Consider the following 24,389-nt stretch of genomic DNA (forward strand, 5'->3'; position numbering starts at 1 on the left):
TATATTCCTCTGGGCCCAAGTAGGACATTCACATCCACAAGATCTACCCCTTTATTCCCGCCCGCGTGCAACGTCTGTAGGAAATCCGATCCTTGTAATAGGTGGGCGCTATCATCAAGATCATTTTCCACAAAATCCAAAGCGATCCATTTATCAGGTGGGCCACACTCCTACATAAGTCATAGAGTCGGTTGTCTATTGCTTCCGATGTTATTTCCCCACCTGATGAATGAATCTGCCAAAAATTTGAAATAGCTGATCATCCCGGTGTCAGTTACTCTTTTTCACGGCTGTGATATTCTACACATATATTTGGCCGGAAAGAAAGGGTTGTATGTGGAAGTTCACCTGCAGGGGATGTATCTTCTTGCTGTAATTTCAGAAGTGATTGTCTTCCCCAATGGCAGTCTCTCTTCCCTTTCTCTCCCGTCTTCCCTCCAAAACCAGTTAGAAGAATAGGAGAGAGAGAGAGAGAGAGAGAGAGAGAGAGAGAGATGAAGACGGAGGATCCTTGTACTGCAGCAGATAAAGGCCGCGGCAGTTTTCCTGTAGACCCGAATCTCCCTCGATGGGTTTGCCAGAACTGTCGCCACTCCCTCTGCGTCGCTGGCGTTGATTCCTACGCGGACAAGTTCTTCAATGACTCCTCTTCTCGCTCCGGTTAGGGTTTCGATTCCCCTCTCTCTCTCTCTCTCTCTCTCGAATTTCTCGTTGCTTATCCGGTTAGGGTTTTGATTCCCCTCTTTCTTGAATTTCTCGTTGATTACACCCATTTTTATTAAAAATGTTGAATTGATGATCGCCTTCATCCAATGATCCACTTCAGACGATTTTTTCTTCCAAAGAAATGGATCCCTCGATCTTGTATATTGTCCTACTTCAATAGTTGGGTGCCGAATACTACTTTTTGCATGAGCGGTGGGGCTGTGGATCCAGACCATCGACGGCCATCAAAAGGATAGTGAAAATTTACACAGGCCCTTTGAACAACATAAGGGCCTGTTTGGTAGCCACTTAAAAAAATGAGTTCATCTCATTTTATTTAATATCAATTATGTATTAGAGATTATGTACATTGCCAGTTCTCAGGATTATTTTAATCCCTAGCAAAAAGAGAGATATCTAATACATTATCATGATTAACTAAAAATGAGTTGGAACTCATTTTTAAGTCAGTACACCTCATTTTTAAGTCACCACACGCCTGAAGATGGTTCATCTCAGTTTTGTTAACTATAATAATGTATTAGAGATCATGCTTTAAGATACATAATCATGATGAACTAAAATGAGAATAACCCATTTTCAGGCGTCTAACAACATGCCCTAAGTTGTTCAATCTAAATTATCTATTTAGATATCTTTGCAAGAACATCTCCGAATGGTGATCCCTGTGGATTGTGCCATTTAATAAGTGCACAATCATCTCACTGGGCATTTAATACACTATTGTTGATCACCATAATTGCGGAACAACCAACAAATGAAGTTTGAAATTACTGAATATGGAAATGTGAAGGGAAAAACTGAATTTCTATTCAATGGCTAAGAGGTTTAATCAAGGAATTACATCCTTTACGGAGGATAAGCCTAGTCAAAACATTCTTCCAGATTTTATGATCTTTCATCAAACTTTTTAGATTATCATCATAAAAGCCTTTAGATGAATCACTACAGTCAACAGCCACCACTCTACAACCAAACCCTTATTCGTTTCTCCATCCAAGAAATAGAACAAATAAACCTTGTGAAACAACTAAACCCTTGTTCTTTATCGATGTAGCACACATGGTGAGGCACATTTTTGTTACAAATGGGCACATCTGCAAGACGTGATAGGGCTTGATGTGTGTGATTTGGCAATGACACGTGGTTGGAAAATTAAAGACTCTAAAGAGAGTCAAGCCATTCTTCACTGTCCATATTCTCAATTTCTTCCATTTTCACCTTGGAATCCAAGTATCTTGGTTGAAATCCATTTCCATGTATCAAAGTCACCCATATACATGGATTTTCACTTATTTTATAGCTAATCTATTGAAAAAATGAATCCAGAAAAAAAGAAAGGAAAAGAAAAGAAAAGATTTTGCTCACATTTAGGGTTCTGGCCAGAAATCCCTCCCAGATAATGATTTTTCACCAAATTTATGTTTTGTATGGGAAACAACTCTAGTGGAGTTGTTAAAACACAATTATGGATGGGACTAAACAAAATATTTTGAAAAAAGAAAACTGTATTGGTGGTTAACTACCTCATCTCTTGTGTGTAAGGTATTAACTGAGTATTGAGCAAGTGGTTCAGGACAAGCACACTGGCTTATATCAAGTTTCACTTCTGAAGTTAATTCTCATATTTGTTTCAAATAAGCTTGCAACTCATTCAATCTTTATATGGCCACAACTAAGTGTGTGCATTAACACCACTAAGACTAAAAGTCAAACTATCTGTCACCTCCCACCATTTAAAGGCATCGGAGGGAATTTAATGAGCATTCATCAACCCTTTTTAAAATTTTGGAGGCAGACATGCACACGGTGCTTGCAAACATGTCCCCTTCTATTTTAGTTTCTGCTGTGAACATAGAATTCATATTACTTCATCATCATCATAATTATAACCTTGTTCCAACAGTTTGGGGTCAGATTGATTCTATCACAATTGCTTTAAAGAAGTTCAATGATTGGCTGCCTACTGAACATCAACCCTCTTTTACCCGGGATGGGGACCAGCCGGCATATCATCACCAGGCAAAGCTGTACATAGAATTCATATTATTTGAAGGAAAATTTTCAGATAGCAGTTTTCTATTTCAGCTTTGTACTGCATTATTTTTAATAATTTCTTTTGGGGTTTGTAAGTTGGAAATATTTAGAGCATATTGATCAATGCTGTTACAATTCCATCACTATTTTGTTGCAGAATTTTCATTTTCTTCTTTCGTTATTTCTTCTTATGTGGTATGTTCAGATCTTGAACATTTGAGAACATAAATGTTATTGGTTTCAATTTCTTTGAATTTTGTGCATGTTGCTATTGTTTTGTCTCTCTCACATGCATTAGCTATGGATGAGTATTTATGCAGGTATGCAGGCCTCCTCGGTACATGGGGCAGGAAGTGTGTTGGGTTCGACCCGGATGGACCATTCGTTTGTTGTGCTGCCGAAGCAAAGAAGTCAGCCTCATGGGGTCCCCCCTCGTCCTCGCACCGGAGCTGCACAGCCTGATGCTAGCCAGTCTGGGAAGACGATGGAAGAGTCATTTGTGGTATTGCCTCCTGCTGCTGCTTCCATGTACAAGCCTGCATCTGAAGGGGGTGGTACCCATTTACTGACTCCTGGCGGAAGCCCCAGTGGTCCTTTGCAGGCGAACAATTCTGGGTTCCACTCGAGTATAACTGTATTGAAGCGTGCATTCGATATCGCCACTGCCCAAACACAGGTGTGAATTGCTTCCAGGTTTCATCTGCAAATTTTAAAGGTCATTTTTTGGCATCCTTGCTTGGGCTGTAGATAAAATTTCAGCCTCTGAGCATTTTATGTTTATGCGCATGAGCTTGTGCATGTCTTTTCAGGTTGATCAACCTTTATGTTTGGAATGTATGCGTGTGTTGTCTGATAAACTCGATAAAGAGGTCGAAGACGTGAACAGGGACATTAAAGCATATGAAGCCTGTCTTCAACGACTTGAGCTGGAGTCCCGTGATGCTCTTAGCGAAGCTGATTTCCTTCGCGAAAAAAAGAAGGTGCCTGTTTGATGAATGCTGCTTTCATTTTATTTGAATTTGGTAAATGCTTGGTCATGGCTAGTTCATCATTAGAAACAAATGCTTTCCTTCTGTTATTAGTAGACAAGCTCATCTGTTTATTTGAAAATGCAACAGACTCCGTAATGAACAACTTGAGGCTACATACACCTTGATATTTTTATTAAGCTATGGGATTTGAAGGGAATATTTTATCCTTAACTCAGAGTGAAAAGATCTGCAGTTTCCTGATTATTGATGATTTCATTCCTCTGTCGTTGTTAGAAGCTCTGGAGTACCCCATCTGAACAACACTTGTAGAGATGTCATGGAAATCACATGCTTTTAGAAATTTACTTTTTGTGTATAGTTGTGGTCCATTGCTCTAACTATAACTAAATACTCAAACTTGAGTGAGAAAAACTGTATAAGATAGACATCTATTCTTCTCAACATCTTTGCCAAGTAACACGAGCTTAAGCATCTCTATGCACCCCCATTCCAAGATCTTTAGTTTATTTATTTTTTATGCTACTGAAGGTTGAAGAAGAAGAAAGGAGGCTTGAAGCAGCCATTGAAGAAGCTGAGAAACAGTGTGCATCAGTAGATACTGAGCGAATGGAATTAGAATTAAAATCAAAGCGCTTCAAAGAACTGGAGGAACGGTGGGTGCTCAACATTTTTATGGTTATGCATGAGTCATGCCTTTGCATTAACTGTTTCATGGACTTGATGACAATGAGCACTTCCAGTGACTGCAGATTTGTGGAACTTTTTACGTAAAGTGGATTAGAATGATCATCTTTTCACAACATTCTTCCTGTTTACAAATTTGCATATCGGAGGATACTTCATTATTGCTTTGTTTTAAAAGTACTTTTCATGGATTTCTTTTTCATTTTCTTTTAAAATTTGTGAACATGTATTTTGTTTTTATCAATCCATCATATGGAAGTCTTAGATGCTAAATAGTTACCTCTATGAGTTCAAATGTTGCAGGTACTGGCATGAATTCAACAATTTTCAGTTTCAGTTAACTTCACATCAGGTGTGTTTCTTATCATAGTTCCTCACCACCCCCCCTCTCTTTATACATTCCTTATTCACTTCCAAAAGTCTCTTGTAACTCCTTCAATTCATGGACCCAGCATTCTTCTTCCGGAACAGAGGATAAATTTGACAGAAATGCTATAAGTTTTGAGTCCTTACTGTTTCGGTTGGTGTATAGCATTTGTAGTATGTTGCTATACCTAAGATGTACATAATTTTGTGATAATTTTCCATGTTGTTTACGACCATTCTTGGAGGACGTGATAATCATCATAATCTAAGCCTTATCCCAACTAATTGGGGTTAGCTACTCGAATCCTGTAATTGCTATTCCACTCTATCACGGACCATATTCCCAGTTAAACCATGTCCCATAGTCTTTCTTACTACCTCCTTGCATCCTTTGGATTTTCCTCTTGCCCCTTTTGAGCCTTCAACTTCAACTCACTCCTAGCTGGTGCAGTTCTTGCCTCTCGATGTCTCCATCGCACATAGCCAAACCATCCAAGTCTACTTACATCATCTTATTACCTATTGGTGCTACTACTAGGTACCTTTAGCGCATTCATTTCTAATTGTACCCTTACTCGTTTTGCCACAAATCCATCTCAACATCGTCATTGCAGTTATGCTCATCCTATGAGCATGCTGTTCCTAACTGCGCAACATTCTGTCCCATAAAGCATGGCCGGTCTAATAGCTATCCTATAAGATTTCTCCTTAAGTTTGATTGGTACGTGACGATCACATAAAACTTCAGTTCGGAGGGCCTGATAATCATGAAAACAAAGACATTATGATGTGAATGCAAACATATGAGTGTGTGAGTATGGATATGTGGTTTGTGTGGCTTTATGCACTAGTGTAAGAATAAAACAATCTTAAGTAATTAAAACATGTACAGATTCCTTAATGAACCCCAAATGGGTGGGACAAGGTTATGATGATGACAATGAAGCAATAAAATGCTAACCAAAAACTTGATAATGGCTTTTACTAATTTCAAGCAGTGTTTAAATTGTCAGCGAAATTATTGAATTGTCGTCGATAATTTTGCTATTGTTGGCCCTTCAAAACCGAAAACTCCAAATTTCTCTCCCGGATATCGGCGAGATTTCGTCGATTTTTTCGAATTTCATGGATTTTTTTTTTCTTTCAAATTTTCGCCGATAAAATCGAGTGAGGGTAGAGCATAAATACTAGAAAAAAATAGAAATACCTCTTTTCGGAAGATGAGAAGTGATTGGATTGCGTGCCAGTCTTCTAAAGTATGAAATAACACCCAAAAAAAAAAATCCAGGAATTTCGGTGAGCTTTTCCTAAATTTGTTGGGGTTTTCCATCAAAACTTCCTCCCATGCAATATTCTCATTCATGGAAAGAATCGGCGTTGGGAAGATGCTTTCTAACGTGATTTGAGGGTGAAAAAAAATCAGGATTTTATTCCCCTTTTGTTTACGAACGCAAAACAAACTTTAGGGGTTAAAAGACATCTTGGGTTCCTACTTTCCCTTTGCACGGAACTTAAGTTGCGCTTCGTGATTGTGCGTGACTCTGTTGTGTCCACCTCAATGCATGCTTTTCATTTCTCCATGTCATTTTAGGGCATTGGACAAAAAACTAAAGTAGATCTAGGTTTTAGGTGGACCACACCACAAGAAACAATGGTCATTAAATACCCACAATTAAAAACATCCCAAGGTCCACCATAATGTTTATTTGCCATCTAAACTGTTCTCACAGTTTTCATTGCCTGATGGGAATTCTTCCGACAACGTTTGTTGGTCTTCCTTTATGCATTGGGAAACCCCAAAAATGCTTATGGGACAAAGTTATCGAGAGATTTGAGAAATACCTGGCCAGATGGAAGTGCAGATATTTATCCCTGGGAGGTCGTCTCACTTTGATAAAATCAGCATTGTCTAACCTCCCCTTGTATTTCATGTCCTTATTCAAATGTCTAGCGTCGATCTTGGTAACTCTCGAAAGATTAAGAAGAGATTTCTTGTGGCATGGAAAGTATGACAAGAAATTCCATTTGGTTGAATGGAAGGAGGTATGCAAGCAGTTTAAAGAAGGTGGTGCAAGGGTCAGAGATCTAAAAATTATGAACAGGGCCCTTCCAGGCAAATGGACGGGGAGGCTGGGAATAGAAAATGGGACTTTGCGGAACTCGCTTATCAAAAGCAAGTATGGTAGTTCAGAGGGAGGTTGGTGGCCTAAAGATTCCTCTGCTTACAAAGCTTCGGCTCTTTGGAGAGGTATTCTATCCTCAAAGAGGGAGGTTCTAAAGGGGATTGACATTGCAATTGGTAAAGGTAAAAAACTCGCTTCTGGAAAGATATATGGGTGGGGGACTCATCTCTTAAAGAAGACTTCCCAAATATGTATCGACTCATTCTGAACCTTTCCATCCTGGTGGCTGACTGCTACACTAAAGTTGGGGACGAAAATGTCTGAAACACCTTTTGCAGAAGAAATCTTCATGACTGGGAGATCGACGAATTTGTGGCCCTTCAACGTCGCATCACCACTTGTAAGCTAGGTCAGACGTGTGAAGATAGACTAGTTTGGAGGTGCGATAGATCAATTCCGTTCTCGGTCAAATCTCTTTACATATTTATAGATACAAACATCTCAGCGGTGGAAAAGTTCATGACAGGGAAAGTGTGGAAATTCAAAGTCCCCCCAAAAGTTTCGGTTTTCGCTTGGCTAGTTGGAAAGAAGAAAGTGTTGACTGTTGACAAGTTGAGGAAGAGGGGAATGCTAATCACAAACATCTGTCTCTGCTACATGGCCGAGGAGGAATCGATGGATCACCTATTCGTTCATTGTCCCTACACTGCTCGGGTGTGGACAACTATCCTGAGTTTCTTCAACATTTCCTGGTGTCTCCCGAACTCTTCTGATGGTCTGTTAAAAGCCTGGTATGGGCCTAATATAGGAAAACAAAGAACCACGATATGGAGAATGTGCTTGTTGGCTGGTTGGTGGTCAGTACGGGAAGAAAGAAATGGGAGATGCTTCAATGGCATTTCAAAACTGCCGGGATTAGCAATCCAGAAAGTTCAGCAATACTTAGCAGAGTGGGCTTCTAATTTGGTTAATATAAAGGATTGTAATTTGTTTTACTTCGGAGGTCTTCCCTCTCACTAGCTTAGCGGGAGGATCCTCTCTTTTTGTACTTCGTTTTCTATCAATATAGTTCCTGTTATCTTTTTTTTTTATAAAAAGGTCACATCAACTTGGATGAAGGGAAAACACAAATATCAACTTAATCCAAAACTTTTCTGGCCCACAAAATGTTCTTAATGGTCAACAACTATTGTTTCTGGTGGTATGGTCAATGGTCCACCTGAGATTAGGATTTGTTTCATTTTTTGACCCATACCTTAAAATGAGCTAGCAAAACAGATGGATGGTGCATATATACAACACATTTATTGAGGTGGGCCCCATGGCTAGGTCCCACCCACATCGCTGGTTAGGGGCGACTTGCGAAAGCCTTTGATAGGAACTTCTTGCGACAGGAAGCTAGGTGGGGCCGCGAGGGCCACCGTGATGTTTGTTAGAAATCCACCCCATTGGTTTGATTTTTCTAATGATGTTAGGACATGGGCCAAAAAAAGAGGCATATCCAAAACTCAAGTTGGCTGCATGACAGGAAAAAAGTGGGTAGTTAAATGGCTATTGTTGAAACCACCCTGGGCTCCATTGTGATGTTTATATGCCATCTAAACCATTCATAAGGTCATCTTTTTTGGGATCAACTAAAAACACAAAAATATTAGCCTGGTTGGATATACTTATGTGGCCCCACAAATGTTTCAACGATGGACATTCAATCATCACTATTTTCTATTGTTTGGCCACTTGAGTTTTGGATTTGCCTCATTTTTGGGCCCATCTCCTAACATGGTTTGGCAAAACGGATGGATGGAGTGGATATCTCACAAACATCATGATGAGCCCCATAGTTTCCTGTTGTAGGATGTTCGTGTCGCGTGTGCAAAACTTTAGGGTTGTGTAAGTCTAAGCGACAAGAACCAACGATTTCGGTGGGACCTCGATAGTAGGGCCCACCTCAATGTATGTATTGTATATCTACGCCATCCATATGGTTTGCTAGCTTATTTTAGGGAATGGTCCCAAAAATGAAGCAAACACAAATTTCAGGTGGACCACATGGTCCACATTGTAGGAAACAATGATTATTGACCATTCGAAACCTTTTGTGGGACACAAAAGTTTTGGATCAAGCTAATATTTGTTTTTTCCTTTCATTCAGGTCTGTGTAACCGTATCAACAGGTTGGGTGGTCAATAAACATTATGGTGGACCCTAAGAAGTTTTCAATGACAGGCGTTCAATGACCATTATTTCTTGTTGTGTGGTGCACCTGAAATTTGTATGTGCTTCATTTTTGAGACCATGCCCTAAAATAAGCTGGCAAAACATATGAACGGTGTGGATTGATGTGATGGTTGGATGGCTGTGATGGTTGGTTGGATGGATGGATAGATTAGATGGTTCAATGGATTGGCACGAGTAGAGGGGATGACTTGTGAACAATATTGCCACCATGGTAAGCAGTGCCAAACAGGTGTATATTTTAAATTTCATTTATTTTTACATGTCTTAGTTATTGTGTGATAGCTGCATTTATATTATATAATTCATTTTGGTTGCAATTGAAGTGATTTCATACGACATTACATGCTTTTAGCCCCCATTAAATGAAAAGCCATATGTATGCCTTCCTTTTGCAATTTTTTTTTCCTTTTAATTTTTAATTTCTTAAATATGCAAATATGTGTAGTTAGGCATCCGTTGAAGTTTCACTGAAAAATTCCATCATATTTCCATGTTTTCCTCTGTTTCTCTTGCACTTCCGGTTATTGGCGATAATGATGTTATATCTTTATCCCCGGACAGTGAAACTTGTAGCGATACCGGCAACTCAAACACTGATTTCAAGTATAACAAAATTGATATTGTGTCCTATAAAGGGGGTTTCTATGAATTGTTATGTGTATGCATCTTTTATTCTTATATTTTATTTTGGAAGCCCTGGAGTTTCTAATTCTTAATTATTAGCCATGTGTACTTTTGAATTAGGCAGTTGAGCACAGTATGGTATAAATTCTTGAGATCGGTATGATTCTACTTTTGACGGTTTGCGTTTCTTCCTGTTTTCATGTGTTCATCTTTGTCTGTTTGTGACACTTCCGTCAAACAGGTAGACTAATAATTTTGATTAGATGAATTGTCACATTTTTATCCCAGCACTTGATCTGTTTCGTAATATCTACGGCTTGATGTTTCAGTTGTGACTTCGGAATAGTTAGAGGATGATTTACCTCCACAGGAGTATCCTCTTGTGAGGTGTATGTTCTTTTATTCGAGTCATATAAATCTGATTTGACACAACTTGAAAGTAATGGACCAGGATAGGTTAGTTACTGATGTGAACAAGACAAGTATTTCTAGGCAATCCTACTTCTATTTCATGGCATAATAGGATGGGGCACTTATTCAATCAAAAGTCTCATAATATTCATTCGTAATAGTTCTGTACGTAGGCTGTGTATATCTAGCCTTCTCTTTGATGTTCCTTATTACATGTAAAAGGGCCTATAAAGACTTGAAATAATAAGGGAAATCAAATAATGGCTAAATGCTCCTCTTGTCCAACCGTATGGCCTTTGTAGCTTACATTGTTGTACATAACACCCCAAACTGCCACCCTCCATAGAGAAAGCCCTGAAAGAAACAGCTGATTAGATCTGTGGGTTCCACAGTCCAGCCGATTATTAATATGGCCATTCGATTAGATTTGTAGGTCTTGTAGTCCAATTGGACCTTTTATCTGAAATGACTGTCCGGAACTTTTGATCTGACCCATATAGTTATGTCAATCTGGCCTCGATGTGGCAGTTGGATGGTGCAGATGTTCGATCCAGACGTTGGATTGGCCCAATCCATATTTTGGATCCTTGGATGGATCTGATCTGTGCCTTACATGCAATCTGAACACTCAATTGAGCCTGATCACACAATTGGCCACATGTGGTCCTTGATCAGATGGCCTTAGTGCAGTAAAACATAAGGGTGGCAGTGGGATGGGTCAGGTTAGGCCCGTGCCTGGCCCGATGCTTAAGACCCAATGACTGAGCCCGCCACAGGCCTAGCACAGAAGGCCCAAGCTCGAGTGCAGAAATTGGTTTAACCTGGGCCATACCCAACCCATCTTGGCCTGAAAATGATGAAATCTCTGTGTCCCGCTTGAATGTTCCTAATCTAATCATTGGTCAACTGGGTCACATACATCATCATCTAAGCCTGATCCCAACTAATTGGGGTTGGCTACATGAATCCTTGTCTGCCATCCACTCTTGTCATTTGCATTGACATATTATTCGGATTCATGTTGGAAGTTATGCTATAAGTTTGGCGCGACTCCCAACCTTACACAACCCTGCTTCATTTGGGCCGGGGACTGACAATGAGAGCACACAACTCTACCACATGCACAATGTAATTGACTATTATGTAGGTTGATTACAAGCAAGCACAATCTAATAGTGTGTGTGTGTGTTTATATATATATATATATATATATATATATATATATATATATATATATATATATATATATATAGGGAAAAGGTACTATGCGCTCGACCTCACGATAAGCTCCCGTTAGGTCGAGCTGTGTGGGCCCCACCGTGATGCGTGTCGACCATCAACACCGTGCATTTGATGGTTCCCCTCTAAATTATGGGATATCCCAAAAATCAGCCGTATACGGAACTCAGGTGGGCCATACCATCTAAAATCATGTGAAGACACCGTTAAAACATATAAAAGCACTTGGTGGGGCCCACCTGAGTTTTGAATGCTGCTGAAACTTGGTCTGAACCCTCATGCAAGTGGGACACACATAATGGATGGGCTGGATTTGCAAAACACATCTCGGTGGGCCCAAATGGGATGGACTCGTGAGGTCGAGCGCATAGTACCTTTTCCCATATATATATATATATATATATATATATTTATGACAACAGGGTATCCCCACCCATTTTTAAGGGCAGACTAATCCCTGCGGATGCACACAATCACCCGCATACCACGTGCATTGGATAAATCAAGGGGAGGGGAATCAAAGTCGCATCTGTGGGGAGCAAACCCACGACGCTAGCCATTCACCCAAACCCCGGGCGGTTCTAATAGTCTATTACATAGGCTGATTACAATCAACAAGTTGATAACAATCAATGAGTTAAGTGGATCACATATGCGCAAAGAAATAAACATTTTAGAGGAATAAAACCAACAGTCTACATTAAGATGGATGGGTTGCCCAACTGAGGATTGGAATGGCATATTTGTAGGATATAACACATGCGCTGCGTCAGGCTAAAATGACTTGAGACCAAGCTCTGCCCGGCCCATGGGCCAAGTAGTAGGTCCAAGCCAGGCCCAAAGCCAGGTTAGGTGGGCTACCCCAGCCTGTTGCCACCCTTTAAAAAAAACATTTTTTTAAAAACCTATTGGGTGGTGGAATGAATCCTGCCTGACTTCCAATTTTCTTTTGCTTGACATAGCCAGAAGTGTTATTTCAATTTATTTGAAAGTTTATAAATGTCAAGAAGAGTGGCAGTTGTCAGTATTATTGTTTCGAAACTGTGCAGCTTGTGCTTGACCAAGCTGCTGCCAGGATGTTGCTTCCCCAATGCAGTGTGCAGGGATTCTCGGCTGGGCACTGCATGGAAATGCCTTTTGATGCGCACCTGATTTTGACTCCCAAATGCCATTTTGCTGCAAAATCTGCATGAAGCCACAAGTTATAATGAAGAATTTTCTCTGATTAATAGGAAGAAAGAGATGCAATCTTGTCCAAGATAGAAGTTTTACAAGCACATCTGGAATTGTTGAAGCGCACCAATGTTCTGAATGATGCCTTTCCAATTTGGCATGATGGAGAATTCGGAACCATTAACAATTTTCGACTTGGCCGTCTTCCTAAGATACCGGTATGCTCAGTGTCAAAACTAGCCCTACGCAGATGAATAAACTTGCTATTTGTTTGCAAAGCTCTAGTGTCACTATTGCTCATTCTTTTTCCATTTTTCGATTGGGTTTGGATTCTCACATATGATTTGGCATCTCTCTCTTTAGGTTGAGTGGGATGAGGTAAATGCTGCTTGGGGTCAGGCATGCCTTCTCCTCCACACGATGGCTCAATATTTCCGGCCAAAGTTCCCGTATCCTTTGTAGCTTTATACCTTGTTCCTTGCTTTGGTACTTTGCCTTAATTTTGTTTCTTCAAAGGACTCCTTACTGATTAGTCTGTGCATTTACTCTTCAGCCGAATAACCTCAAATAAGTTGTGAATAAGTACACCTTGGCTCGAGCACTAACAACCTTGCTTTACACAATGATTTAAAAGTATTCACTCTTCAAACTGGTTACACGGTTCCATGTATCATATATTTTAAGAATACAACCTTACATTGAAGCAATGTGTATGGTGTTTCACAAAGCTAATGCTTCACATGAACGGGCTAATCACTGATAATTTTTTATGGAAGAGTTTTTCTTTTCATTATGCATTTGCATTTTTGTCTCAATGAGAAATTTACCCCACAATTGACCAGGAAATGTAAAAATCAGAAAGATTTTGGTCTTTCAACAAAAAATCTTCCCATAATTGACAAAGAAGAATCACTACTCCAAAAGCTGTGATCTGTTGGAAATGAATCAAAATGTGGTGGAACTTCTTTATGTGAAATCTGTAGATATAATGTTTTAAGAATTTTGGCATTGACGGAAATTTCTATGTTTTTTAGGGTACATGAAAATGTAATTTTCCAGCATTCTTTAGGAGAATAGTCGCTTGTTTGCACTTGCAGTCAGATCTAAGTCAAGCTTTTCCAATGGTCATAGTTTTGTGCTTCATATTGCTGGTTTTCCATTTAATTTTTGAGATACTTTTGTCATTATTTTTTCATGACTGTTGCAATTTTGAAACAAAATCAGCTGTCTTTTCAGCTTATCTGATCTGATATGTTGGATTTGAGTCTTTTAACACCAATCAAGATCCTATAGGGTTTTCCAGGCTGGAAAACTCACTGTAACTGCAGTTTGATTTCCGGCCGGCAGTGTTTTCCGTATCGATATCGATGATGTATCGCACCCTGGGGATATGGAAACATGTCGGGTATCGCATGGGAAATATTGGATGTCTCACATAATGTTTCGTTGTTTTTGCAAACATTGTGAACTTGGTCAAAAATTTTAATGAAACTTTAGGGGATGTTAACAAGCCATCAAATACACACTTAGAAATCAAAAGATCACAAAAAACAAGTGCACATAATAAGTTTCCTTTGTACAGGGTCCTAAACTAGATAGAAGTGATGCAACTATATTCAAAATCAATATCATTTAAACTAAGAAGACGTATGGAAATACAAGCAATTTCCCCCATTTTCCCCAAATCCCCAAATCATAGGTTGAAATCCATGATTAAGCATGCAAAACATGTAAAATCATGGATTTCCATCTTATTTCTACTGATTCCAAGTGGTTAAAAAAAGAAAAAGAAAAAAAAGTATTAAAAAAAAAAAACACACCATTTCAAAATCCGGCCCACTCATTGTCTGATCTTGATTTTTGCAAAAAAAAATAAAAAAAATCTGGTTTCTCCTCCAAATAATCAAAAGGACTTGGTTGGAGTCACCCAAGGAAGGGATTAGAATAGAAGAACTAAGAAAAACCGTGAATGTTTTTTTTTTTTTAAAGAAACAAGAGGAAGAAGGATTGATATCGCTTTCTGTATTGAGAATATTGATGATACATACCGATACATTTGAATGTATTATTGATAGAAGCTTATATATGTTGACAATATTTTGAAAATATCACATCGTATCGATGGTATTGTTGTTAAAATGCGATATATCGCAATACTATCATGGACATGCTGAAAGAGACGTATTTCAGTGGTGTTTCATATCACTGGAATGCGATATTGATGATATCAGCCGATATACCACAAACACTGTCATTTAGAAACCAATATTCTGCTCCACACCCCTGGAAATCTCATTCTTCTTTTTCTGTCATGAACATTGTTGTCCAGTAGAAAAATGCTCTTGCAAAGGTAATCATATACCTTTCACTTGAAAGGCTATTTCTGTCCTGTCCACAAACTGTTGCTAATCATTTCTCCTTCATATGAAGTGCTGCTGTTATGATAGTCTGCATTTGTATTTGTGCATATGAAGTCTGTTAATAATTTCTGCAGGAATCATCCTTAATTGCAACCATTATTTCTGTATGAAGTGGTCATTGGAAATTCCTATACTTTATTTAAGGTATCGAATAAAGATTCTTCCAATGGGAAGTTACCCCCGCATTATGGACAGCAATAACAATACATATGAGCTGTGAGCAACCTTTTCATTTTCTTTTGAAATCTTTTACTTTGAGAAAAGTTCACCATTGTTGTAGTACAAGCGTTCTTCTTTCTAACAACTCTATCCATTGTGGGATGTCCATTCCAAAGTTATTGTAACTTGTTACTTTGGCATGTAAATTGTAAAAACCTTCTGTTATGGTGTACATTCATTTTTATGTATCGGATTTTTTTTTTTTTTTTTAAACCTTGAAAATACAGTAGTACCTAAGAAACAAAATTCTGAGTTTTTTTAAACCTTAGCCGGCATGCTAATTTTTGTTATCCTAAAGCTTACATGTTTTTCTAGTATATGTTTTATCTTTCATTTTCAACAAGATAATGCTTCATTTCTATCATTTGGCTTTTGTGCTTCTCGAACTCTCCACATTCTTTAAACTTTCCCTACTTTTGGTAATGGTAAAAAAAGGAACCGGTTATTGGTAATATGGTTCTTTCTGTTATATGGATGTCTCATCTCATGTTGTCACAAGGTCTTACCAAGGTGGATTATTATTATTTTTCCATGGAAATAGATTATGTTTTATATGACATAGAAGCATAAGAACCATCTTGTGTTTCAGATTTGGTCCTGTGAATTTATTTTGGAGCACTCGCTATGACAAAGCAATGACCCTGTTCTTGGCATGCCTCAAGGACTTTGCCGAGTTTGCAAATTCCAGGGATCAAGAAAACAACATACCACCAGAAAAATGTTTCAAGCTCCCTTACAAGTGAGTTTTTTCTTCTTCCCTCTGTTTTGTTGGTGGTCGTTCTCAATAGTATCTGAGGATCTGTTATGATCACAAGGTCCACAACTCGATTAAGCAACACTAAGGATCATCTACTTCCATTACCTTTCAAGAACTTGTGTTGATGTCGCTATAACATCCTGCCACTGATTCTATTATCAATCTTCGTGTAAATCTAGAATCTTGCTATTTTGACACCCTTCTTGATTTAAGCATAGCGTGGATATATTGCCTTTAGGTATGATGCCTGTATACTGCTATCGGGCTGAGGTATTTGTGCATGTATGATATTTAGGTTCACTAATCCCATATCGTGTACAGACCCCCTTGCACACCTCCATGACCATGCGGCACTGGTGCAGAACATCTGAGCCATCTATCAAGCAATCTCACGATGTAGATGCCCAGGCTCAAAATCAGTGTGGTCCATTCCCCAGGTGGACCATATTGTACAAAATAAATGGATTGTGGAAAAAACTTGATTTGGCTGTAGCTCATGTGCTCTCACTGAATGCACGCCTCTTTTGACTTGGTCTGGCACAAAAACAGGGTCAGCTTTAGCAAGTCATGGTTCAACTTGTCGACTTGGCTAACCTTGGTCCACAGCTTATTGCCAATATGAAAAAAGAAAGAAAAAAAAGAAGGAAATGAAAAAGAAAAGAAAGAATCCAAATTATAGAACTGCTTGTGAATTAATTTGGGATCATCAGTTGCACCATTTCTCAATGATTGCTTTTTATCTTGGCGATCTGTTTGAGATTTCTTTCTCCCATGAATGGGAATTAGGTTGACTTTGGGAAAAGTTTGGTACTCCATGAAAACTGTAATCCTTACTGTGCTGTTGGTGGCAGTCATATTTACCACGTGAAAAGTGATGAGACCCTTGATATTTCGTGTGGCCTCCTATTTCCTATTTCCTTAGCCAATGGGCAGCCATAGAGGCAGGGACTGTAGTTCTCTTCGATCACTGAACGAGGTGTCAACTTATTCCATGTTTTTTTCCTATCCATTCCCAGATGGAGCTTTTGCCCTCACCAACTTGTACTCGTAGTAGCTTCCTGATTTTCTTGAGAAGAGAAACCATCTTCTTCTTCTTCTTCCCCCCCTCAATTTATTGCATACCTCTGCACACGTTTCACTCTCATCTTACTGTAGCCTAATTGTACTTTCTCAACTTTTATGAGCTGGGTTTGGCCCGATGCATCACAAAGATTACTGACACCACATTGAAGTTGCAAGCCTCCACTACCGCTTTCGACCAATGTATTGTTCAAAGCGTAGTTGGCAGGAAATTCATTTAATGCCACAAATTAGATATTCTTCTTGCTTCCCTATTCATGCATTTTTTTCATGCCTTCAAACTGCTACAATAAAATTCTGTAAGATGCGTCATTTCTTGAATTGTTTCCCACACCTGTTTCTTGTAAGGCAGCTGTTGGCTTAAAGTAGTAGAGGTTATTTACTGACTTCATTAACCAAGGACTGTAGACTTGGAAATTTGCTAAGCCCTCACTTCCCCATTCACATGCAAGTACACATGCCAATATAGCACATATGCGCAAGATCTGAGCTTTCCTTTAGGTGGGCCACACTATTTATCCTTTCTTTGATAAAATGAGGCCGTTTCACTCAGGTGGGGCCACAAGGTACAAACAAATGGATGGCTAAAAGACTTGTTTTATCTGTCCATTTGTTGTACATCAACCCACATGAGTAAAATGGCCTGTTTTCCATCTCTGATGGAAAGCTGGAATCTCATGCACAGGCCATTTGCCATGTGTGCTTGCATGTGGATGGGTAGGGCTGCATGCGTTCAAAACAAAAAAAAAAAAGCAACTCCAAATGCATAGAGTTATAGATCAAATATTCTCATGCATTTCTCTAAATGAATGCCAATGAACTAAGCGCAGAGATGCTTTCTCCATTTGTTCATGAGCATGATTCAATATGCATATCTATTTCTAAAACATTGTTTTTGCACGGATTTTGTAGGATTGAGAACGACAGGGTGGAGAATTACACCATCACACAGAGCTTCAACAGGCAGGAGAATTGGACAAAGGCTCTGAAGTATATGCTCTGTGATCTGAAGTGGGCACTGTTCTGGTTTGTTGGTAACACCAACTTTCAGCCACTTCCTGCAGCAGTTTCTTCTCAGAGCGAAATCTCCCTGCCCGTAAGTTCTGTGTCTGTGAAACAACACAGCACGGATTCCAAGACCCAATCTAGAAGAAGCCCGCCCAAGACCTGACATGGTGGTAGGATGCTCACTCCCCCCTGTATAAACGGAGGCCAGACATCATCTTTATAGCAATGAAAATGCAGGTATCAATATCACATAATGTTTATATTATATTGATATCTTGTTATTGATGTAATAAGCACTGACAAGTTCATCGAGCGTGATTGTTTATTGGGTGGCTTTGCATTTGCAGATGAATAATTATAGGATCCCTGACTGGTTTTCAGGGGCTCATGGTTCAGTAATCCAGACCATTGGTCTGCTGCATCCAACTGGAGAGACCACGCCCCAAAACTTCCTGGTTGGAAAAACCTAGCCATCAATCATGGCCCTTTTTCAATTGAATGTGGACTTTTGGTCTATTTCTCTTTTCAACCGTCCATTACTGGGCCAAAATTAGAAAGCGTATAATTATCCTATTGATGATTTTTTGAGGCATAGTCCATTATCAATGGCCTGGATCACTGAACCGTAGACCCATCTCATCAGAAATGAAAACCCCGTCTCTAGGATCCTATAATTCGTTTCCTTTTTTCCTGTTTGTTACCAACTTTGCTTTTTGGCATGAAAAGGAAGAGAGCAGTTAATGGACAATAATGCTGTAAGTGAAAGGGTGTCTTGCAGGGAAAAAAAAGTGTGTTGGATGATACGTTGGCACTTCAAAATTGCATACGTGGAATACTGATTCAAATTTAACTGTCCAAAATTATGGGTACCAGTTCAGCTGTATTATTAACCAAAATTTAGGGCTATGGTAAATGACGATTGATCAGGTACAGCCCGGAGCACTGAAAATTATCATCCAACCAGGCCATTCCTGTCAACATGACACCTCTGTTGAAAGGCAATGCCATGCAAACAGTAGGCCCACCACCAAATCAGCTGAGTCTTCTCATCTGTCGTTCCATAGTTCATTATTCACACAGTTTGGCCCACCTGATGGGTGGACCGGTTAATTTTTTTTATTTTTTTGCCAGTTGATCTTCATGGTGGGGTCTAGTGGTTGCATGGTTTGGATTTCTCACACAGCTGGCATGTTTACAGGGGAACCTGCTTGGACGATAAGTCACGGTATTTCCAGCTGTACGTTATCTCAAGCTACAGATGGCATCATTCGGTGGCACTCAGTACCCGAGTTCGGCCTATTCAACCCTGACTTAGGTCCCGACTCGAATGCTGAATGAGTGCGTCCGAGTAACCAAGTTTTTGAACCATGTTTATACAATCCCAGTTTCGGTTTTCAAATTCCTACAAGGCCCACTGTTCAGTGATCCAAACCGTTGAACAAATTTTCGAGGGCGTGGCTCATGGACTCACATAAACAGAGTTGGAGGGTCAGACAGCAATCTGCTGCAACACCTGCTTGATGCAGTGCATCAAACACCCAAGTTTTTGGTGCTAACCATGTTGTAAATGTAAGATCCACTGCTATCAGGATCTCTCCTCGATGTTAGGCCCTTAGGTAATAAAAAAAGAAGAAGAGTTCAGCTTGATAAAAAAACTCAAGCGGGCCACACCGGTAATTAGCAATTTTGGGAGCAATTTTATATTGTCTCATTGCGGCCCATGCGAGTTCTTTATCAAATTCTCCTTTATTTTTTTATTTTTGGGTTTTTAATACGTGCTGTTCAAATTGTGATTTCCATATGATGGACGGAGTAGACAACTCCAGTCCGTTATCCATCTCATCAGCTACATTTATGGGCAACACGATAATGAAATAATCCATAAATGTAGCTGAAATAGTACATTAAACAGACTAGCTACACCATTTTTCCCATTAATCAAATATATAAAGCCCATCTCACGTGTGCATTTTTCATTCACATAGTAATACTAGCATCATCAAAGGTTAAGATGGTCCACACCGTAGGCTTTATTGTGATTCTCTGGATGGTTGGTGGGCCATGACCAAAATCCGATCCTGAGATATGTGAGAAGGTAGTGAATGTGCTGCCCCCATGGCTATTCATGATTCCACCACCACGGTGTTGCCATGGGATAGACAGACCATACACGATATATGACAAAAGGTTCCCTTGAACCCTAAAAATGGCCGGTTCGGCCAATGGACTCTTAGACACCGCTTGAGTCCAGCCCGATTAATAATCAGGCTTTAGTGTTTTGGTCCGGACTGGCCCACAGGCATTCGACATTAGTCCAAGCTCTTTCAGAAAGCCCAGACGGTAAAGCTCTGTCCAATGACAGCTCTAGGGCCATGACCTCATGTTGAAACTCCAAGACATGAGTAAGGACCCAATTTCCTCTATCTTTCTCAATGTATTAACTTACTCATGAAAAATAATCTTTCCTTCATGAAGCACACAATAATAATTTCTATTTGCATGTAGAACTTCGTTCGTAACAAAGATTATCTTCTACACGTTTGCTAAGCCAGTATCCGTGTCTAAGGCATCCCATCTAGAAACCACCACATGTGCCAGCATGGCAGACGGGCATGAGATCCAAGCCATGCATCCAGTAAGGTGAGTCCCTGAGCCTGATGGCAAAGTCCCTATCCAATAACATTATACATGAATTGGACCGAACAAGCCTATCCTGTTGGACCGCCCAAATAGTTATTTTTCCGAAGTACTACTAAGCACCATCTGAAAATTACAAATTACAAATTAGCTTAATTCCTCATAGCATCATCTAATGCCATTATCATATTTCAAGTGAGTATTTTCACCGTCAAGGTGACCAGATTGTACGCTCTTACTCTATTTCGGAAATCACCGTTAAAACCGATTGATGAGGGTTTTCATGGGAAGGTGTGGTCGTCTTTGGTGGTGGAGGTGGAGCATTGGAAGGAAAAGGGTTGGGCGGCATGTTCAAGCTCCCTAGGCCACCTTCCAACATTTGGATCACATTCTTCATAGAAGGGCGATCTACAGGATACCACTGTATGCACCAGAGCGCCACAACCGTTAGTTTCTTTGCTATCTCAACATCACCCTCTACTTCTACTCTAATCCCCATTTCTTCTCCTTGGATTAGACGATTATAGATCCATTCTGGGAAATACACTTGGCTAGCGTTTTCCACCTGAGCATCAATGTTCTTCCTTCCTCCAACCATTTCAAGCAACAACATCCCAAAACTATAAACATCTGATTTATAAGAGACGTTTCCAAAGTTCCTTGAAAACACTTCGGGCGCAATGTAACCCATTGTCCCTCTGGCTGCAGTCATGGACACAACACTTTCTACCTTGGAGCATAACTTGGCTAGGCCGAAATCGGAAATCTTGGGATTGAAGTTATCATCCAGCAAAATGTTGTGGGGCTTGATATCAAAATGAAGGATGCGTTGGTCGCATCCCTGATGAAGATATTCAATTCCTCTACCAATGCCAATAGCAATGTCACAAAGCTTCTCCCAACCAAGCAACACCCTTGTATTTTCCACCACCGAGAAAATGAATTTATCGAGCGATCTGTTTGGCATGAATTCGTAGACCAGGGCTCTGTTGGATCCCTCCGCACAGAAGCCGAGAAGGCTAACCACATTGATGTGGTGAATTTTACCAATGGTACTCACCTCATTAATGAAGTCTTCTCCATTGCCCTTGTACTTCTCAAGTACCTTAACTGCAACCAAAGTTCCGTTCCGAAGTTTCCCTTTGAAAACGCTACCAAAACCTCCTCGACCTAATTTTCTCTTGAATTGTTTAGTCATCCTTTTAATATCCGCATAAGTATATCTCGTGGGCTTGAGATATTTGTACTCTTTTAAGAACTTTTCAATCTTGATTTGATTTTCTTTTTCCCTCTTTAGATCTGTTTTCCACATACTGTAGACCTTAATAGTTGCAACTGCTGCTGCTAGGATAACAAAACCTCCTATGCATACACCTGGAAATATTACAAAGTTATAGACCAAAAATCCCTAATAAATTAATGATAGATAAAGCGTCTATATTAGTAAATTAATGATAGTGTTGAGAGCTTTACCAATAATTAACGGCTTTAGCCACCCACCTGAAAAAATAAAAATAAAATAATCATGTAAAGGAAAGATAGGCAACCTTTCGGTATAAAAGAAGTACTTAAACAACACAACCACCCACACACGCCAGTAGTGGGATTTCACCACCTATGGGTGTCAAACCCAAGACCCTATGTTGAAACTCCTCAGAGTCTATCACTGATGTAAGGACTTGAACCCTATTTAACAACTTTATATATATATATATATATATATATATATATATATATATATATATATATATATATATATATATATATATAGCAGGACAGTTGGTATCCTCCACATCAAATTTGCATCAAAGAAGCGGCTTCTTTCACTTAACTGAAATCAAGCGCCGTGCTTCCATATTGGGAATTTGGACATGGAGGTTATGGGCCCATAATGATATTTTGGTAGATCTTTAACCAAATGGAACCTTAACGATTGCCTCTCAATATTGTAAAGTTCATTCCACTTATTAAGAAATCTTAAATACTTGATGATTTTTTATGTATTAATAATAGTATTATTATTTTCATATTGGTGCCTCCAATCTCCTATCTCAAGCTTTTTTGTTTTGTTTTGTTTTGTTTTGTTTTGTTTTGTTTTTTTTAAAATTTTTTTTTTCAGAGTAATGTGGGCTGTTGTTGTATTTTTCTTTGTAATTGTTTACATATCTGCTGTGGATCAAATAAGGTTAGGATTGTTTACATATCTACACTGGTTGGCATCCACGGACAGGGTCCGCTTGATGGATGGTCTGTCTCGGAACGCCCCATTCTGATCTAGCTATGCTGTAGAGCGCAGAGCAGAGGCACAAGGTAGGAGTTTGTTTTGCCTCTGTTAGGATTCAGGGTCCGGCGTGATAGACACACACTGGAGCGGACATGCTGAGTGCTCCGCCGATCAGAGCAGTTCATGTCGCGTGACAGATGCCATAAGAAACTTACGGTGAATGGATGATTGCGACCATCACCATGTGTAGATGAATCTAAAACTTTGAAAAATAAAATTTTAACAGCTGGTGTGATTATGGGACAGTATCCTACTTCTATGGTTGTAAAGAACTATGGACAGTTAAGAATCTGGATCTTGAGTCGCGAGAGAGCGGCAAAAACAAAGTTGAAAGGTAAAGAGAAGATTACCTTTGGGTGGCCAGACGTAGCATTCTGTTTCATTACTGGTTCCACTGCTTTTGAATCTGCATCGACGGTTCTGAAATTCACACTCTCTGCATCTGGGTATATCGTTCCGTGACACCCATGTCAAACCTAAATACGGAATATCAAATGCAATGGTTCCAGTGTTATTGCAAGACAGATTGAGCATCTGTCCCATTGTATTCCAATCATTAATGGCGTAAACATAGTGGCCAGGGCTATTCAGGCAAGAGACTGTATAGACCATTTGGTTAATTGAATGTGGTGATGGACAGTTCATGATCGTGTAATAATAGTTACTTGAACCGTAGAAAATAGAAGAAGAGAGGTTGAGAGGGCGAGAGAGAAGGCGCCTTGCAAGGCAGCCATCTGGGTCTTCGATGTATAGCACCCCGAATTCGTAATCGATGCTGTTCAGGTAGAACTCTCCCGAGTATGGAAGGTCGAGGACGGTATGATTTCCCTTGCAAGAGAGCTCGAACCCTGGATAGCCACAGTGCTGGGGCTGGCTTTTTAGCCGGAAGGGGAACCTTATCTCAGGGCCTGAGTCGCTGCACTTGGAATTCAAGCAATCGCCTTTGCTGGCTTCCGCGGCGTCTATGGAAATAAGGAGGATGAAGAAGAAGAGGAGAAATGTTTCTTTTTCTAGTCTAGCCATCCCCAGTAGTTAGAGAGATTGGTCCTGGGCTAATCTAACTAAAGGAAGAAGAAGAAGAAGAGGATGAAAAGCTTATAACGGTTGATAGGCCGGCAGGAACGCGGTTTCGCTGGTGACCCGAAGACCAGTCAGTTGGCCGGTGTCAAAGCTCTGTGGGCCCCAGGCTATCTATCCATTTTACCAGCTCGTTTTAGGGCCTGAGCCCATAAACAGGCAGATCCAAAGCACAAGTAGACCACACACAGTGGGGATAATGATGTCCACCGTCAAGTCCTTACTTAGGGCCCACATTGATGTTTATTTGTCATCCAGAAGAATACATGTGGGCATGTGCGTACTCATAACTAT

At 39.8% G+C, this 24,389-nt stretch overlaps 2 protein-coding genes across 4 annotated transcripts; one reads left to right on the top strand and one right to left on the bottom strand.

Moving 5' to 3' along the window:
- The first annotated feature begins 292 nt into the window (after nt 1–292).
- On the top strand, nt 293–18,422 carry LOC131245150 (beclin-1-like protein). Of its 3 annotated transcripts, none has more exons than XM_058244405.1 (10): nt 294–660; nt 3,084–3,439; nt 3,573–3,743; nt 4,284–4,408; nt 4,743–4,791; nt 12,673–12,831; nt 12,977–13,062; nt 15,178–15,249; nt 15,842–15,991; nt 18,002–18,422. In XM_058244405.1, exons 1-10 carry the CDS (start codon nt 495–497, stop codon nt 18,258–18,260), a joined length of 1,593 nt encoding a protein of 530 aa, XP_058100388.1. In that variant the 5' UTR covers nt 294–494; the 3' UTR covers nt 18,261–18,422. The 3 variants fall into 3 exon arrangements, with proteins under 3 accessions (XP_058100390.1, XP_058100388.1, XP_058100389.1); XM_058244406.1 differs by having other exon boundaries at nt 521–660; nt 2,633–3,439; XM_058244407.1 differs by lacking the exons at nt 4,284–4,408; nt 4,743–4,791 and having other exon boundaries at nt 293–660.
- A 2,145-nt stretch (nt 18,423–20,567) lies between these two features.
- Nucleotides 20,568–24,180, bottom strand: LOC131245151 (rust resistance kinase Lr10-like). Its single transcript, XM_058244408.1, has 3 exons — nt 23,369–24,180; nt 22,208–22,234; nt 20,568–22,108 (listed from the first exon to the last, which is right to left on the bottom strand). The coding sequence occupies exons 1-3, from the start codon at nt 24,039–24,041 to the stop codon at nt 20,970–20,972; spliced, it is 1,839 nt and encodes a 612-aa protein (XP_058100391.1). The 5' UTR covers nt 24,042–24,180; the 3' UTR covers nt 20,568–20,969.
- Nucleotides 24,181–24,389: the final 209 nt, after the last annotated feature.

The sequence above is a fragment of the Magnolia sinica genome, chromosome 5 (assembly GCF_029962835.1).
Source record: "Magnolia sinica isolate HGM2019 chromosome 5, MsV1, whole genome shotgun sequence".
In the NCBI taxonomy this organism is placed as follows: domain Eukaryota; kingdom Viridiplantae; phylum Streptophyta; class Magnoliopsida; order Magnoliales; family Magnoliaceae; genus Magnolia; species Magnolia sinica.